The following is a 17,240-nucleotide window of genomic DNA, read 5'->3' as shown; positions in this document are numbered from 1 at the left end:
AGATTCCTTCCCTTGTTTTTCCTTAGCCAGCATGACCTTCTCTGTCATTCTTCCAGGTTCTGAAGTTAAAGATAGTTCGCTGTGCTGATATTGCTTAATTTTACCCAAGAAATTTTTACAAAGAAATCCTAAACATAATTTTAATCTCAAGGTAGAATGTGGAAACTTTATGGAACATAGCATCACAAGATTGTAAGTGGAGCAAAGGTGGATTATTTTTCTCTCTGTGAAAGATAAGTGAATCTCCACCTTTTTCCCAACTTGAAAGTATTTTAATTTCCAGAACTGAGAATATTTTTTCGCACATCTAAAAACATATGTCAGCTCTTGGATTTAACAATGAAAGAAGATGGTAGTTTTCTTTTTTTTCTTCCTTTTCAATCTTCCAGTCAGAAGTTTTTTTTCTTCTAATACTTCTGCTGTGAACTGTGGGAAATCATGAACTAAGCCTCTGTCTTTTCCACCCCCTTCTTCACTGGGCTAAAGGTTTCTCTTGAGCCTGATATCCACCATACAGCATTGGTTTTAATTCTTATAGCTTGTTCATTGTAGGAGTTTTTACAGGCTGAAAGACAACCTTGGTTATGCTTCTCATTATTTTCATTTTTATTTTGAGGACTAGGTAATCTGCTCCTAATGAAGCAAAACTATAAGCTTCATTGATGCTTAATAAAAGCTTTATTTTTGTTTGTTTGTTTCTTTTTGTTTTCTGCAGTGGTTTGATATTTTGTACCTCTCTCTTTGTCTGTCTTGCCCACTGCAAGCTTGGAATGGGAGTGAACTCTGCTTTTCCCTTGGCTCCATTTCCCCAGGGATTCTTGCTTGTGCAAAAGAGCCTGTGCTTGGAAGGGCTCCAGACTTGCTGCACCATTCGGAGCTGCTGCTTCCTGGCTCTCCCTTCAGGTGATGCAAGCTCTGGACGGGCACTAGAGCACTTTTCATGCCTCCTTGGCCCAGATACGCAGTGACAGAGTATGTTTTGGAAGGAAAAAGGTGTGCTAGTTGTCAATATGTGTCCTGCTTTGGAAAACATCCCGTGATATCACACACCTCATTCTTCTTTTGTGTGGTCACTACCGATCCTCATTCTTAAAGTTCTCGCTTTCATTCATCAACCATCATAAAGTACTGTTTCCACTTGGAACATTTTGTGTCTTTGAAGGCATTTTTAGAGCTGTTTTCTGCAATAGTTTGATATTTTGGTGTGATGTAAATAAAGGCAGCTGTTCACCAGTGCAACATGTATATTGAAGCACATTGATGTGGCCCCAACACAGTGTGAATGCTGCATGAAGTTCTTTCGGTATTTAGGTCCAGTGGGTCTGACTGAGTTTTAAAAGCAATATGCAGTGAGACATGGATACTTCCTCTACTGTGATGTTGTTCTCTAGGATCATTCAAGATCATGTTCACAATGCCTGATTCCTGGATATCAGTACAGAACAAGCTCAAAACCTAGCTGCTCAACACAAAGGGAAACAAGAAATTAACTTTTAAGTATTTCCTTACATTATTTTTGTGCTAAATCTATTTACTCCTACTTTGTTTTAATTATCAAAACACTAATTTTTTTTAATGTTTGCACGGTAGAGGGAGCTGGAAGTTTAAAATATGTATTCAGTGTGTAACTGTTGCCTGTAAAGACGAGAAATGTCAGTGGAATAACAAATGAGGTTTTACCATTGCAGGAAGATGATGGACATTTATTCCAAGCCATTAAGTTAAATGAGTCAGAGGATTTTAAGTCAGTGGTGTTAATGGTCTTACCTGGGAGCACTACCATGAGACAACAGAGGCTGCTCAACCATATGCTTTGCAGCTGATTTTATTAAACTACAGCTGGCATTGGCACCTTGATGCTGTTTGTGTTCAGAAATACTCATTTAATGGAAAAATTTAAATATATATATTTCAGTTACCTTTTAATTAAATAATATTTCCAGATTCTGTAAGTGTTGAGGTTTTTTTCCTCCATCTTTGTATTTTAGTTGCTGTCAAACTCGTTTCAGTTGAGCCTGAGATTCAGTCCATTGGAGCTGCCAGTATAAAAGCACATGTACTTGCCCTTGAGCCTATTTCTATGAACACAATCTTCTCCCATCTCCATTAGACTAAACTATTTATGGAAAATCCATTTTGATAAAACCAGGCAAGGGAGAGGGTGCATGTTTAGCTGGTCTGTTAGAGTTAGAAGAAAGTGTTATCTCTTGCCGTCCCAGAGCTCCAGGCACCATGCACATCTTAATGAAAAGCCCCTCAGTCAGTGTTTATTTCCAACACACATGGGAATCATCAAGAAACCTTCTGAAAACCAAAAAGCCCTATTTTCCTCACTGTTCTTTGACTGCGTTAGAAAAATTACCTACCTGGCAACTCTACCTGATCCTGCCATTTCAGAGGCATCTCTGACCACATGCAGAGAAATATAGAGCAGCATCCCTACTCTGGTGAGGGTAGAACTTCTTTTAAGCAATTCACCTGGGGCTCAGCTGCTTTCTTAATTGCAGAGAGGGTCCAGCTTAACTTGGTGCTGTTTGGGGCACATCTGCTGCATGGCCTCTGCTGGGTGGGAGTAGCAGAGTATAGCAGAGGAGCTGAGGAGACCTCAACACACAGCTTGGGCACATCATTATACCACATCTGACCAAAGCTGCAATGACGTCTGGGGGTGCGAGTTCTTGTGGCTCTTACAGTTGGAGGAGCGTAATTTTTCCTTCATATCCCTTGTCTGTGAATTAGAGAGATCTAGCGGTAATGTAAGTGTACAAAGGTGTCTACAAAAGGCAGATGAGGAACAGCTTTGAAGGATCTTTAAAGTGAAGACAGTAAATTTAAGCAGTAGGACTTCCTTATTGTGATGAGCTGGTGGGAGTGCCTGACACTGATGGCAAAAGTGTTTATTGTGAATTGAGTTAATAGAGGATGTGACAGAATGAGAGCTCTAGCTGCATGGACAGTCACATCTCAGGGAAGGGGAGAGAAAGGCACAGAAAAGATCAACACTTTGATTTGTGAGCTTAAAGATGAGCTTAAATTTGTAAGTGGCACTTTGGAAACAGAATATAGCACTTTTATATCAGATCTGTGCTGTTGTTACCTGTATTATTAAAAGAGAAGGCTTTATAAGCAATTATTTAATCACAATATATCATTTACTCTGCTGTTTCTTTGCAGGTGACTGCAGGAATGACAGTTTAGGCTGTTACCACAGGGTGTCTCTCCTTGGTAGAGTTTGGCATTCTATCTGCTATGACCCATATAGTTTTCCCCGCTGATAATTACTTTCTCTTATCTGGTCAAGAAAATTCCCTTCAAAGGATTTCTTTGATTGAGGAAATTCATTAATATGATCTTGAGATAATGTTAATGCTTCTTTGCTTGAGTCTTCTCAGTTACTGTTTGAACAGCACATTTTTCCATAGTTTATTAAGGAAGATTAGCATCTTTTGATGTTTACTTTAATGGAAGACCTTCTATCAATTAATTAATATTTTCTAGGTTCCAGAAAAAAAAAGTAGTCGGGAAAAGTAAATCTGTGTATTATTATTGCAGGAAACATCTGTGCCCATCTCTTAACACAGATGTATGTAAACCCTTGGAAGTGTTCACCCAAGGAATGATCTCATGCTCAGGCTTCCTGAGCCCATCTCACAAATTGTCATACTCATAATCAGCAAAACAGGCAAATGAAAGAAATGTTCAGGAAATTAAGGTCCTTTTGGCTCTACGAGGAGCACTTAAAAGGTGTGATTGTTAATAGTTCCCATGAGATGGCTCCCGAGGTACAGAGGTGATGCAGTGCAGAGTGATGCAGATAAGGTTCATGACCAGCAACTCTATCATGTCGTAAAACACTACTGCAAAGAACAACAAAACTGTAACTTTAGCCCAGACTCCACCGAGGATAAACATCACCATAGGGAGCACATACACCAAGAGCGATGTTATATAACGTGCCTGTGAGCACATACGCAAATGAAATAACATGGTGACTAGCAACTACTAAACCGATACAATTGTTGCTTGTAATTAATTTGTTTTAACATGCTCTGATCAGGTCTGTTTTTATCTCAATCCTCTGGGCCCTATGTTGGGCACCAAAAAGGTCTGTCATTGTTCAACTGCAGCCCCAACTAAGTACCACACAGCTGCTACCTCACTACCCTTGCCCCAGTGGAGAGGAGAATTGGAAAGAATAGGTAAGCCTTATGCGTTAAGATAAGTACAGTTGAATAATCAAAACAAAATAAAATATACTATTACTACAACTAATGCTAATGACAACTGTAATGGAAAAAGAGACAGAGAGCAATAAACCCCAAAAGAAACAACTGATGCATAGTACCATTGCTCACCACCTGATGCCCAGCCCTTCCTCCAGGAGCAATCAGCCCCTCCCAGCCAACTCCCCCCAGTTTATATACTGGGCATGATTCTGTATTGTATGGGATATCCCTTTGGCCAGCGGGTCAGCTGTCCTGGACATGCTCTCTCCCAGCTTCCTGTTCACCTGCTAACTGACGGAGCACGGGAAATTGAAAAGTCCGTGGCTCAGGGTAAGCACTGGTGAGCAACAGTTAAACCATCAGTGTCTTACCAACATTAGTCTCACACTGAATCCAAAACACTGCACTGCACCAGCTATGAAGAAGAAAATTAACTCTATCCTAGCCAAAACCAGGCCAGATCTTTTTATTTATTTCTTCCAGAAAGGAAGAAATATTACAAGAAATCTGTTAAAGGAAATTTATGAATTTAAGAGATGGAATTTCTACCTCAACAAATGAATGCAGCTTTTCTCACAAGCTCAGTCATAGGCCTTTACTTTATTTAGAATTAGAATAGCAGTGTTCTGAAGAGTAGAAAAAAAATGAACAGAGTTGGTTCCAATAGAGGAAGAGCTGAGACATATGTGCAGAAGACAGAACAAGTTTAAACTATTTGGAGGTAATACTATCTTTTAAAAGTAGTTGCCTAATTTACAGTGTGAACAGGTTTTTGATTAAATATTTATGGGTTTTTTTCTCCCAACATGTTCTTTAAGCACTTTTGGGTAATTATGTTTTTATTTTGGGCTGTTCTGTTTGGAGTTGTTTTTGAAACTCATATTTATTTGAAGCTTTGATGGATGTGAACTTTAAGTCTTGGTTTTGCTTTTGGGCTGGGGGAGATTTCATATTTTCTGATAGCTCTCACTTCCTCCACTGTACTATGAAGCACTGTACTATGCTTGCTAGAATCAAGCAGTAAATTCCACCTGAAATCATTGAGCTGCAACTAATTAATCAGCCAGCTGATATAGTAGCTGGAAACGTCAAGTATGCACGTGTGCCAGTGGTACACCACCTGCTGTGCCTGTCATCCACTTACTCACATCCTTCCTCTGATTTAGAAATCTCTGGAGGCAAAGGTAAAGATAGCTCACCTTTGGAATATTTTGTATCTGTATCTACCAACAAAATAACTGCCTATCTCAGTTAATCTAGATTATTTAAAGCACTTTTGCTCATGTATGTTAGTTGTTCACTTCCCTTCCATGGAAAAATTTAGTATCCGGTAAATTTAACTTGTTATGGTAACTATTGTTATCTCATTTTGTTGTTTCTGATCTTTTCTAAATTTAAAACAAAAGGAATTGATGGTAAGAGATCCTGCGTAGGATTTCACTGGTAATTCCATGAGATGCAGAACACTTTTACTATTGGAGTCAAAAACAGTGAGAGATTTTTACAGCAATTTGATTAAATATGAAGGGCTGGATATTCCGTTAAAGGTGAATTTATGAAGAATAAAACCTTTCATAAAAGTGAAACATTTTAAAAGATAATATTTCTTTCTGTCTGTATTTTATACTTTCATTGGAGGGTAGATATTATTCCGTGTTAAGTAATGCATAAACACATAGTTTACTTTTCTTAGTAATAGCAGGAATTTCCTTAAAATTTAGGTTAATTCTCAGTGAATCACAGATTGAGCACACCCATCTCAGCTGCATACACTGCTGTTTGATATAGGGCAAAGAGAGTGAGTGCTACCAAGATAAATCTTCAACCCACTGTTCCCACCCATGTCCTGTTCTTATTTTTGTGCTGCTCCAGATGTTTGAGAGACATCATTTTCTCAAATGAGAGTTGTGGTCACTTGGCACACTGAGATATTCTCTGTCATCTGAGGTTAGCAGAACCCTAGCAGATGCTGTCATTTCTGTAAGTGCAATAAACTCAATTAAACCTTCAATTGATGCACTCATAAATGAAAACAGTAGTTTTGTTCCTATGTGGGGGAAATAACTGGTCTCCTTTACTAAAGTCATTTGGAAGGAATCCCATGACTTATGAAAGTATTTGCTTAAAGGGTGAAAAAACCCTTATGAACATTTGAGATCCCTGGACAGATCTATGACAGAGATGGAAAACACAAGCAAAGGTGTGACTCTGACACATCACCTTTCTTTCCTCCCTTCCCCTTTTTCAATGGCAGTGACAATCAGTGATGTGCTTTAGGCACACTGCCAATGAATTTTCTCCAAATGTCTCACTTACTGTGCATTTCGTTTCAGTCAGGGGAAAGGGAGGTAGTACTAGTAAAGTGAATGCATGACACTGGGGAGAGCTCTCTAGGTCTTCTCCTCGAGTAATGGAAGCTGGGGCTCTGTGCCATGGCACTCCAAGGGAAATTGGCCAAGTAAAACACTGGGAGGCAATATTTGTGCCTGCTTTCACAATTTACGTAATTTGTAGCACATGCTGTGAGATGTGTCTGTGAAAGAGGTGTAAGTGGTCTGCGCATGAACTGGGGTTGCCTTGGGGCTGTAAAGATGAACTTAGCCTTAATTAAAATGTTGTGGTTTGTTTTTTTTTTTTTAATTTTTTTTTTCTATTTTACTTTAGAAGGACAACTATACTAGAAATTAGGACTGGATAATTAGAAATTTTATGTATTGCACTCATTTTGTGCCACCAAATAACATTTTATTTACTATGGTAATATTTTCCATCTTATATAGTGCTGCATTTTTCCACGGAATGGAAATTTATGAGATTTCTCATTTAAGAAGTGTCCTAGGACCTGCCTTGCTCAGCCCTAAAGCCAGTCTTTCATGCATCTGGGAAGGACCATTATTCTGTTTTCATGGTAAGGAGATGCTGGTTCATAACTGAACTGATCAGAACCTACATGTGGATTCAGAAGTCCTGGGCTCAGACTCAAGTCAAATAGGCTTTGCTGCTTTCTGTTGTAGGTGGGTTTATGTTGCTGTCTCACCAATCTCTGTGGAGTCAGCTGAATTCCAGTGGTTATAAAATGATCCTTCAGGTGGCTGTAAGACTATTGGTAACACAATCCTATAATATCTCAGACTTCAACTCTGTAGGATTTTGTATGAAAATAACTTAAACAGTGTTATTATTTCTACATGGAAACAAATAAAGATGTCTGTTTCCATCTCTCGTTTTGTACCTTTCTCCCTGACTTTCAAAGCTGAGTTCTTTCTTAGAGACATAACCATGTATGGGAGACAGTCTGTATATTCCTTGCTGGCATTTTCCAAACTGCTCAGCCAGCCTGTCATGAAAAACTAAATTCATTTTGGAATAAAAAGTCAAGGCATCTAGAACATAACTGACAGTGAAATGTTTAAAAACTCATAAATTAGTTTTGGCTTTATTTAGTCTAAAAGGAATAGAGCATTGTGTGCATTTTGCTAATGTTTACATTAAAAATGAAGGCGTGATTTGTTTCCAGTCTCTGGGCCAAATTACAAAGATTTTCTGTTACACCAAAGCTTTGGCTGGTGTGGAAAAAGAATAACTGTGCACAATAGGAAGAGAAGATTATGACATGCATGACATACAGTCACTAGTGGCCTTGGGATACTCCTTTTGGTAAGAGAACAACAGATAGGAATCAGCAAGACATCCCAGTTCCTACAGGTTCTCACTTGGGTCCTGCAACGAGAGCCTTTTGCACTGCTGGCTCTAAAACAAGGGGCAGGTGTCTTGGTGGAGGACCCTTGGCTAGGGTGCTTCCCTCAAGAGAAAGGGAAGATGGTGTTTGCCAATCTGTCTGGTTTCCCTTGATCTGCTTCGTGACACTTGTGGAATAATTTTGATTAGTTGTAGGTATTGGTGTTGATGGTGCAGGACATGGAAGTACCTTGATATTTTTTTTTTTTAATCAAGACAATTTGTTGTACTAGAAACTAGTATGGAAACAAAGTAATTGAATATTCTGCTTCCTTCAAACAAAGCCCATATGCTGTGCTCATGGGAAGGCTGTCATGTCATGCCTAGGTATGTAAAATAAAATGATCTTAGAGGTGATAAATACTTACAGCTTGGCACCTCTGAAATAGAGTGCACTTTGGCACATGTGCACACTGCTTAGATGCTTTGCTCTGAACATGGAAACCCTGCTGAAATCACAGAGCACATTCACACATGGCTTAAAAATTAAATTTTAGAAGGCTGGCTAGATATTCATGAGCTTCCCTATTCCTTGTCTGCTCTTATGTAAAAAAGTCTAAGGTCTTTACATAAAAAAATGTCCTTTTTTCTCTGCCTTCAGTTCAGGTAATACAGGCATAAAGGGTTTCAGCTCATCAAATTTGACTGATTTTACATCAATTTGGCTGTTATGTGCAGTCAATATACCACAGTGTGGCCTTTGAATCACAGGAAGAAGCTATTTTTTAACTATGGTTTTGAGGGTTTTTAGCATGTTTTTACACTTCTTACATTGAAGTGTAAAAAGACAGGAATTACTTTAATGACCTGCAGATCCCCTCATCCCCCCCCTTTTTTTTATGGAGCAGAAAAGACATACTCCTAGGAGCACTAAATGGGAAAGATGACCTATTTTAGTTTAAAACCACAGATGAACTGAACCTACCTTTTCAAACCTAAGTCCAGCAAACAATCCCATTAAAACACCGTCTTAAAACCTTAATGTACCTTTTCTACAAAAGTGCCATACTAGGAAGAGATAAAGAAACTTTCCACCCAACACAGGGCAGTCTCTCCATACAGGCAAGCAGCTGCTGCTCTCTTTGGGCCAACACTTGAGGTGACAAGGAAAGGCAATGTTGTTTCCATAGTGTCATCTTTGTTTTTTTCCTAATTTATTTTATTAATTTTTTATTTTTTAGTTTCTGTTGGATCAGTTTAACCTCTGGAGCAGGAAACTTTATCCCCTTATCTTGCACCACCCTGAACACCATAGTACTCGCACTAATACCTTTCCTGGATGGCTTGACTTCTTCCATCTCTTCTCACCTCACACTCCTCAAGAACTTTTCCATACTGAAACAACTACAAACATGTCTATTGCTATATTTTCTTTTAGTCAGTGGCTAATTAGCAGATTTAAGCATTTCAGAACAATTTCTGAAGCAATGTGATTGCAGCAGTGTCTTCAGGGTACCTGAAAAGGAGTTAGTGTGATCTCTGGAGGTTGTATGTCTGGAAATTACAGCAGACCATGGTTTTGAGGTCACTGTTAGTGTGTGTTTAGGGATGGGATTCAGAGTTTTGTACAGTAAATGGCATTTACAACATCACTTATTTGAAAGTGAATTGGATTTCTACTTCTGGTGTAGATACGTGGTGTTACCAAGGCAGATTTGCAGAACAAAAAGGTTCATGGTCATTCGGAAGTGCATCTATTTGAATTACTTCAATGGTAGGGGGGAGTAGGGGGGAGTGGGCACCAACTCCTGTTGAGTTTTGAACCACCTTGCTGACAGTTCTAATGCTGTGAGAGTTTTGTTCAAATACACCTGTGAATTGGACTGCTCACTGTAGACCACTTTGCTGAAGATATCATCTAGCATAGTTGGCTTGTGATCCAATGCAACATGCTGAATTAGGCCACTTACCTATAAACTTATAGGTAAATTTATAGATAAAATATATAGTTAAGTGGACTAATTTAAAAAGCACCTTCAAACTACATGCTGCAAGCACAAAATGGGAAGTGCTTGTGGAATCTTGAGCTGGAAAAAGTAACATTCCCTTTTAAAATTTGCCAGTTTCTCATCTGAAATAGGTGAAGAAAATGAAAATGAAAGACGTAGAAGAAAACTGTCAACATCATCTCCACGTATGTTACAAAATAATATTGCCTGTATGCTGTATGCTGCATAATATACTGTAAATATTTTAATGTATAATAATGTGTATAAAGCACAATACATGCTAACCCTCCTGAAGATCAGTCTAAATTATAAAAAATACTAATTTTAACTTTAGATTTGCCAGTAACAAAATTTATGACAGAAATCAAAATCTTACTGTTAGGAAGGATGCTGTAGATGGTATAACAAGACCATGGTGTATGTACCTTCATGCTTGTCATTTCCCTGGAGTTCCTTCTGGCAGAGGCAGCTTGCAAACACCCCTTACAAAGCAGAAATGGCAATCCTTCTGCTGAAGGATGATCTCCCTGAGCTATGGTTTATTTATGGTATTTTACAAGATTTGCTTCCAGCTAAGCGGAAAAAGTAGCACACAAATGATAGGAGGTTCATTCTAACTAACACACTTGTAGTTTCCAAAGTTTTCCATTTCCTTCAGCCTAGATAACAGCATAAATCAGACAAAGGTTGTGTATTGAATAGTTTGTTTATGAAGGCACATGCAATACATAATTCTGACCTGGGTGTTTGGAAACACTGTGCTATTCAAGCATACAAAGTCAATGGGAACAACCTGACTGATACATAAAAATACCCTATGTTCTTGTGTATGGCTTGAAAATCTCTTTTGAAATTTGAAGTTTTATGGTACATTTGACCTTTAATAATGGCGGTGATTTAATGTTCTACTGAAAGGCAGTTACTGGTGGAGTGTCCATGTACCTAGAAAAACACTCTTACTCTTTATTACAGAGCAGCACAATTATTTTTAGGTAAGAAAACCCTTCTTTAGCAGCCTCTCAGTCTGGTGTTTCTTGATGGAGATGCTAATTTCCTACAGAGAGAGCTCCAGGAACACAGACTTTAAATATTGATGAAAATCAGGAGCCATACCATTCTCTGAAAAGAGCCATGCAAAGATGAAATGGCAAGATAAAAACACATTAAGCATCTTCTTAGAGCTCCAAGCTGCTCTGGGTCTGTGTGGGGTCAGGCCATCTCGCTGCCCACGTTCAGCTGTAAATATTGAGCATGCTAACATGTCAGTGCCGTGCAAGCCAAACTGAAAGGGCTGCAGGTGGACTGACACAGGTGTCCCTTCAGCCCCTCATGCCTTCACCCCCACCGCCAGGATGTTGTAACAGGAGGGGAGAGGCTGCTGTGGCTCCCACGGCAGGATGAGGAGTCACTGAGCCGCTTGGACACTTAGGACCAGAACCTTTCCCGTGCGGGGTAGGTGCCTACCCCCCGAACACCCACCCAGAGCAGTGGATTGGCAGCGGCATCGTTGCCGTGGCTTTTGGAGGAGCTGGAGGCACGGCCCCCCCTGTCTGCATGCATACGCAAACACAACACTCACACGTGCACACTCCCGCCTATCCAGCCTCCCCCGCCCCGCCCGGCCGCCGGGTCCGCCCCCCCGGCGCTGGGAGCGCCCGGAGGCGGGGGAGTTGCTCCCCTCCGCCCCCGCTCCCCCCCGAGGCTGGACGCCGAGGCATGAAGAGGAGCCTCCCCGGTGGGGGAGTTGAGGTGGGCTTGGTCCCTAGGCGGCTGCGGACCGGCCGCCCCATGCGGGCTCCGTCCCTCGCGGCCCCTCGCCGGGATGGAGGCACAGGGCAGCCGCCGGCGGCAGCTTCCCGTCCTGCTGCTGTGGGGTGAGTGGCTGGGGCGACTGGACGGGGGGAGCTCGCCGCTTCAGCGCCGGGACACCGGCGGCTGCCGCCCCGGGACCGGCCGAGCATCCTCGAGTGTGCGCGGCCTCGGTGGGCGGTGGTTTCTGCCGGGGCGCGGGGCTGAAGTTCGGGAGAGGTGTGAGCGCCCTTACTATTGCTAGAGCATCCCTTTGGGAGGGAGGTTTTCTCCGGGAGTCCCTTACCCGTGGGTCAGGAGGCTGCGAGTACTACTTTCCCTCTAGGGCTCTCCATCCATCCCGAGCAGAGCGGAGGCTTCGCGGCGGGAGCGTTTCGGCAGCGCCGGTCCGGCGGCGGGGCTGGTGAGCGGCGTCAGGGCCCTCGGTCCCCTCCGGCATCGCACTGACGGCAGCCTCCCATCGCCGAGGGAGCCCCCAAACAAGGCACAGGGCGCTCAGGCCCCAGGAAAAATGGTCTCCCAAACTTCTAGCGTTAGTCGGGCTTTCAGATCCCACATGGGTTTTGGGGAGTTGCGTTTGGCCGTTAAGGAAGGTTTTCTGCTGCAGACTGAGGGGCTGATTCCTGTTAGAGTAATTGAGTTACAAGCAGGCAGTTATTAAGCAGATATTATCATTCAGATATCATTCACTTAGGGTAGCTCTGCTCCTAGAAGAACTATGTTATTGTTCCTTGGCACATAGCTTGTTTTAGGGTTCTCAGATTTAAGGTGTTGCAGTCAGGTCAAAAGTTGCAGGGAGAAGTAAGTTCTGATCTTCTTCACTCAACAGAATACCCAGAGATGTGGTTAATTCTCTGTGAGTCACGCTTAAGGGAGAAGAAAGTCAGGTCTGGTACCTTTAGAAGGTGTATCTGAGGACTTTTTGACTTTGTTTGCTACTTTATGCTGCTTCCAAAGTACAAAGGTGGTAAACACTGGACATCTTTCTATGAAAAGATGTCCAAATAAATGAGTAATTGTATCAACAGTAGTCAGTAGCATCATCTTTACCTGGTCTGTCAAAAGGATCACATGTCAAATACATGATTCTCTGTGGCTTAAGGATTGCCTAAATCTTACCTTAGTTCCTCATAGTTTGTTATTTCCCAGCTGTAAAGGAATAAAAAAATGGCCAACATCTGTCTTGACATGGGAAAGATTTATGTGATCTTGAATTTAGGGAACCAAGCAGTAATCTTTTTGTATGGGGACACATCTTGATATTACTGTGAATTTGGAAAACAAAATTGCTCACTGGAGATTTATTTTCAGAGATTGAGTGGAGTGAGGGGCAGTGCCTCTCTGGCTCAGGGCATTTTTCACCAGAGAGGCAAAGGTAAATCAATTGTGTTAGACATTTTTGACTGTGCTAGTTCCTTTCACAAGAAAAAAAAAGATTTTAAGGATATCTGTTAACTGATAATGCATTGCTTTTGCCTGAAATTGGAAAGGGTAGATATAATCAAGAATTAATGAAATGAGATTGATTTCCTAGTAGGAAAAGCCCTCTAAGTTCTGTGATGTGAAATCGAGTTTTTTAATAAGGAAAACCTTAAGTGGTAGAAAACTGAATTTCTTCCTTGAGTAGTACAAACACACTTTTAATATGAGTTATTTTGGAAGAATTTTTACTTTAATTGAATGGCCATTCCTAGAGGCTTCTTTTGACTAACCAGAGATCCGTGACCTCTCTCATTAAGGTAAAACTCTTGCCAGGATTCTTCAGTGTTAGCTTACTGACTGCAGTGGGAAGTCCATCTGAGTGGGGACTGGGACTGTGCTTCTGTAGCCTCAGACCACTGCTTTCTCTGTCTTTCTGCCTAGGACTATTGACACATTATCACTATGTAGAACTATCTGTTATGTTGTCCTTCCTTAGCAAGGATGACAAAAAAGGCAATGTGTTCACTCTGTGATTACAAGAGAAGTTGGATTTGCTGTGTGTGGGGGGTATCTGTGTGGAGGGTAAAGAATGCATCAACTGAGGCACCTGGTACACAGGCACGTGGTCGGTTCTGTTTTCCATATGAAGTGCTGATAACATCCAGAATGGGGGCGAGGTGCAGAGCTGGAAATGCCAGCTGTCAGGTGAAATCCTCTACTTTGCTTAGCAGATTTGTAGATAGACACTTACTAACTGTGGAATCTAAGCACCTCAGAAATAGTGATGTATTTACCATCATACCAGAGTCTCTTATTCTACTTCTATGTATGGGAACTGAGGCAAGGAGCAACTTAAAGGCTTGACCAAGACTTCTAACAGATGAGGTGGGTTTTTTTCACACAAGTCATTGTTTTGGCATCTCTGTCCAAATGTTTGCTCCTTCATTCTTTATGCAATGCCTGCATTTCAGTAGTACTATTTGTATTTGAATTGAAAGATGCTACCAGAGTAAAACTGGGTGTTTTTTAAAATTCCAGATTAATCTTTCTCAGTATGTGTATATAAACCCATATCAAGAGAGATGGTGTGATTCTTATCTGGAGCAGTTTTCCAATGCAGATTTCAAAGACTGACTGTAGGTTTTTCCATTTTATAATCCTGTTTTCACAGTGTTAAACAGGTCAGAGGTGAGCAACTGGACAGTTGGAAACCTGGAAACAGAGCCTGGTCCCAGTTACGTTTTTGCTTTTTATTTTAAAGACTATACCTCATCCTGCAAACAATAATGAAAAAGCTGTGTATTAAAGTCCAGATTCTGAGCTCCCCTTGTATGCAACATAGCATCTGTAACTACTGGAGAGTTTGGATTCCAATGAGGGAAAAAATCAAACCATTTTAGTGGGTTAAAGTTTGAAAACCAAATCAAGGGTTTTTTTTTTCATTATTTTCTTATGAAAATATCATGTTGTTCTGCAGCTGCAAAGGGTGGAACAAAGAAAGGGAATACTGTCATAGGAGTTCTGAATTTAATAGACCCAGGCGAGTGTGCATGTAGAACAAATAAACCTTTGCAAAGAAGTACATCTGATTCTGAGACAGACCACAGAGTTCTAACAAAAACACTTCTCTAAAATATAATGCTTCATTTTCTAAAGACATGATTTTCAACACTAGGCAAGCAGGAGGACAGGCAGCAGACCGCACCAGCATGCATCCTGAAAGCAAAGCATCTAGTGTAAATGCAACCTCTGTTACAACTTGCTGTTGGATCCAGACGTTTTTCCCACCATCCTTCACCCTCTTTGTGTCTCCTGATTCTTTTATTTGGCAAGGTGTTGCCCTTTTCCTGAGGTCTGTACTTACAACTGGAGATAGGTTCATACCACCTGCTCTTGACAGGGTGAACGGCAGGATTTCCTGATTTCAGTTGTCTCTGTGATGGTAAATGAACTGCAAGTGGTAGCACAGAGGATCGAATGGCATCTCCAGCTGTCTTGGTCCGAGCCCTCAGGAGGAATGACACTTCCTGTTTGAAGGCAATTCCAGGTTGAAAGTGTGGAGGAAGAAGAGAGACTTTTTGAACCTGATTTACACCAATGAGATCTAATTCTTGCTCTTAACTTAGTAAGATCTCCCTACTTACATAGTAGTTAAGGTTTTAAATACCTTTGGTGTCTCAGGGCTTTACTTTTAGGTTTATTTTAGTCAAACCTGTGATGCAAATCATCAGAGGCTGTTAAGATAGAAGTCTACATTGAGGTAGACAGGTACTGCTATAGGGGCAGATACACACATACTACATGATTTTAAGTAAATAGTTTTGAGCATGGTTCCCTCAAGGAGAACTATGGCAGATTTTGTCGATTAAATTGTGTTTAAACACTGCAGCACCAGCAGTTTTTGTATGGTTTGTGGTTCAGTTTCCCCCACCTCTGTACTGATAACAGAGATGATTCATGGCTTGAATTGGAGACAAATGAGTCAAATTTCAGTTTTCCTTACCAAGGAAAAAAATGCAGTGAGTGGTGTCTTACAAAACACCACTTGCTACCATCTGTTTTGGCTATTGAAATTAGTGCTTGAGAAACACATATGAAGAAAGCAAACTGTGCTCTCCTAGGGCTCGTGGGGAGGTTAATTTTCACAAACATAATGAAACGTGTTTTAATTCACACCTTTTTAGTTTAGTGAAAGCTGTCGCATGAACCATTTTATTTCAGAATAAAATTGTAGAAGTGTATAATTTTGTGTTTTATGAAAACAACCTGTGCTTTTTTCTAAAATAAGAGTCTCTTCACAGCCAGTCTTGCATTGAGATAAACTGGAAAACATAAACAGAAAAAAAGACATTTTTTTAATGTGACTGTGTATGTAGAACAATCTAAAAGCTGCTTGAAGAACGCTTGGGTCATGTGTGGGAATGATATGTGGGTATGAGGAAAGAAAGGAGTAGCAAAGTGGAATAGGAGAAAGCTGCCTATTCAGAAGTTTTTAGGCCTGATTTCCCATCATATGTTGGCTTTCCTGAAACCAGTCTGAAAAGAGGAGACAGCTTCGTTCCTTGCTAAAAACCTTAAAAAAAAAATACAATTGCACTGTTAGATGGTTTGAAGGTTAGAGAGAGTCCCAGCCTTTGTCTTTGGAGCAGCTTGACATGATCTACCGTATTGTCTTGAACAAGTGGCATATCCGCATAACAGCTGGTGGCCTCAGTTTATCTCCTGGAATACAGAGCTTTGCCTGTATGTAGCCAGATTGATGGCCTTCTATAGGTGAGGTGTCACTTGTTCTACCTATGCTCTGAGCCAGGGAGACTCTCATCTGAAGAGGACAATGTGATAGACGTTGCTGGGGCCCTAGCCCAGCTCCAGGTTGCAAAAGCACGTCTTCTTTGCGTTTAACTAGATTAAGCTGAGTAAGCAAAGGACTGTGCAGAAGCATCAGGCCTGCCATAAAGCATCTGTCTTACTTTCACACCCTAATAAATGTGACTAATTTGCTCTTATTTTGTAGAGCATTATCTGGAAAAAAAATTTCTGTGAGAATAGATACTATAATTCATGTTGGCCAGTAATGACTGTCACTTCCTGCAGGAATTTAATTTTGTTTCCAAATGTCACAAGTGACAGATTTCTTTTGCATCCCTTTGTGTGCAGAGAGATTGATCCTAGAGAGTCTAATCATTATCAAATATTATTGCATTGTTGTTGTCTCAAAATACACAGTTTAAGATTTGACAGGATGTGAAGCCTTTGATCTATGTGGCCCTCCTGCCTTTAGCAAAAGGGAAAAGAGGTTTCACACCCACAGGGTATTGGGAAGAGATGGGGGGATACTGGGACAGTAAATGGCACCTTATAGAAGTTCAAGTGCTCATCAATGGGACACAAAGCCCATGTTTCTTCTGAGTCTTAAGCACTTGAACTTTAGCTTCGGTCTGTACTCTTCTCTTTTGCTCACCCTCTGTGCACTGGAGACTGCCGTCAGGGCTGTGAGGAAGATGTCCTCTTGATGTGGAGGTGTGAAGGCCATGCAGGTACTTGCAGTTGGTCTCATCACCTGAAGAGACTTGGCTGTCTCTGTGATACCCAGACA

The 17,240-nt window shown here is 41.0% G+C and overlaps 1 protein-coding gene and 1 long non-coding RNA gene across 3 annotated transcripts in view; both read left to right on the top strand.

Moving 5' to 3' along the window:
* Positions 1-205: 205 nt before the first annotated feature.
* LOC113964101 lies at positions 206-7,373 on the top strand. Its single transcript, XR_003533051.1, has 5 exons — positions 206-4,199; positions 4,835-4,947; positions 6,099-6,173; positions 7,007-7,134; positions 7,241-7,373. It is a non-coding gene; the product is annotated as an uncharacterized LOC113964101 (long non-coding RNA).
* Positions 7,374-11,621: 4,248 nt separating this feature from the next.
* Positions 11,622-17,240, top strand: part of RAMP3 (receptor activity modifying protein 3) — a 42,196-nt gene continuing 36,577 nt past the window's right edge. Inside the window, exons 1-2 of one of the 2 annotated variants that reach the window (XM_027675967.1) lie at positions 11,748-11,787; positions 13,586-13,707. Coding sequence is in view for 1 of the 2 variants with exons in the window: in XM_027675966.1 (XP_027531767.1) it covers positions 11,736-11,787 (52 nt within the window). In the remaining variant the exon portion in view is untranslated. Of the gene's footprint in view, positions 11,788-13,585; positions 13,708-17,240 lie in introns of both variants that reach the window. The other variant, XM_027675966.1, reaches the window with a different exon arrangement.

This window comes from Neopelma chrysocephalum, unplaced genomic scaffold (genome assembly GCF_003984885.1).
Source record: "Neopelma chrysocephalum unplaced genomic scaffold, ASM398488v2 Primary Assembly neopelma1_26, whole genome shotgun sequence".
Lineage (NCBI taxonomy): Eukaryota > Metazoa > Chordata > Aves > Passeriformes > Pipridae > Neopelma > Neopelma chrysocephalum.
This window is presented reverse-complemented; position numbering and strand designations above follow the sequence as displayed.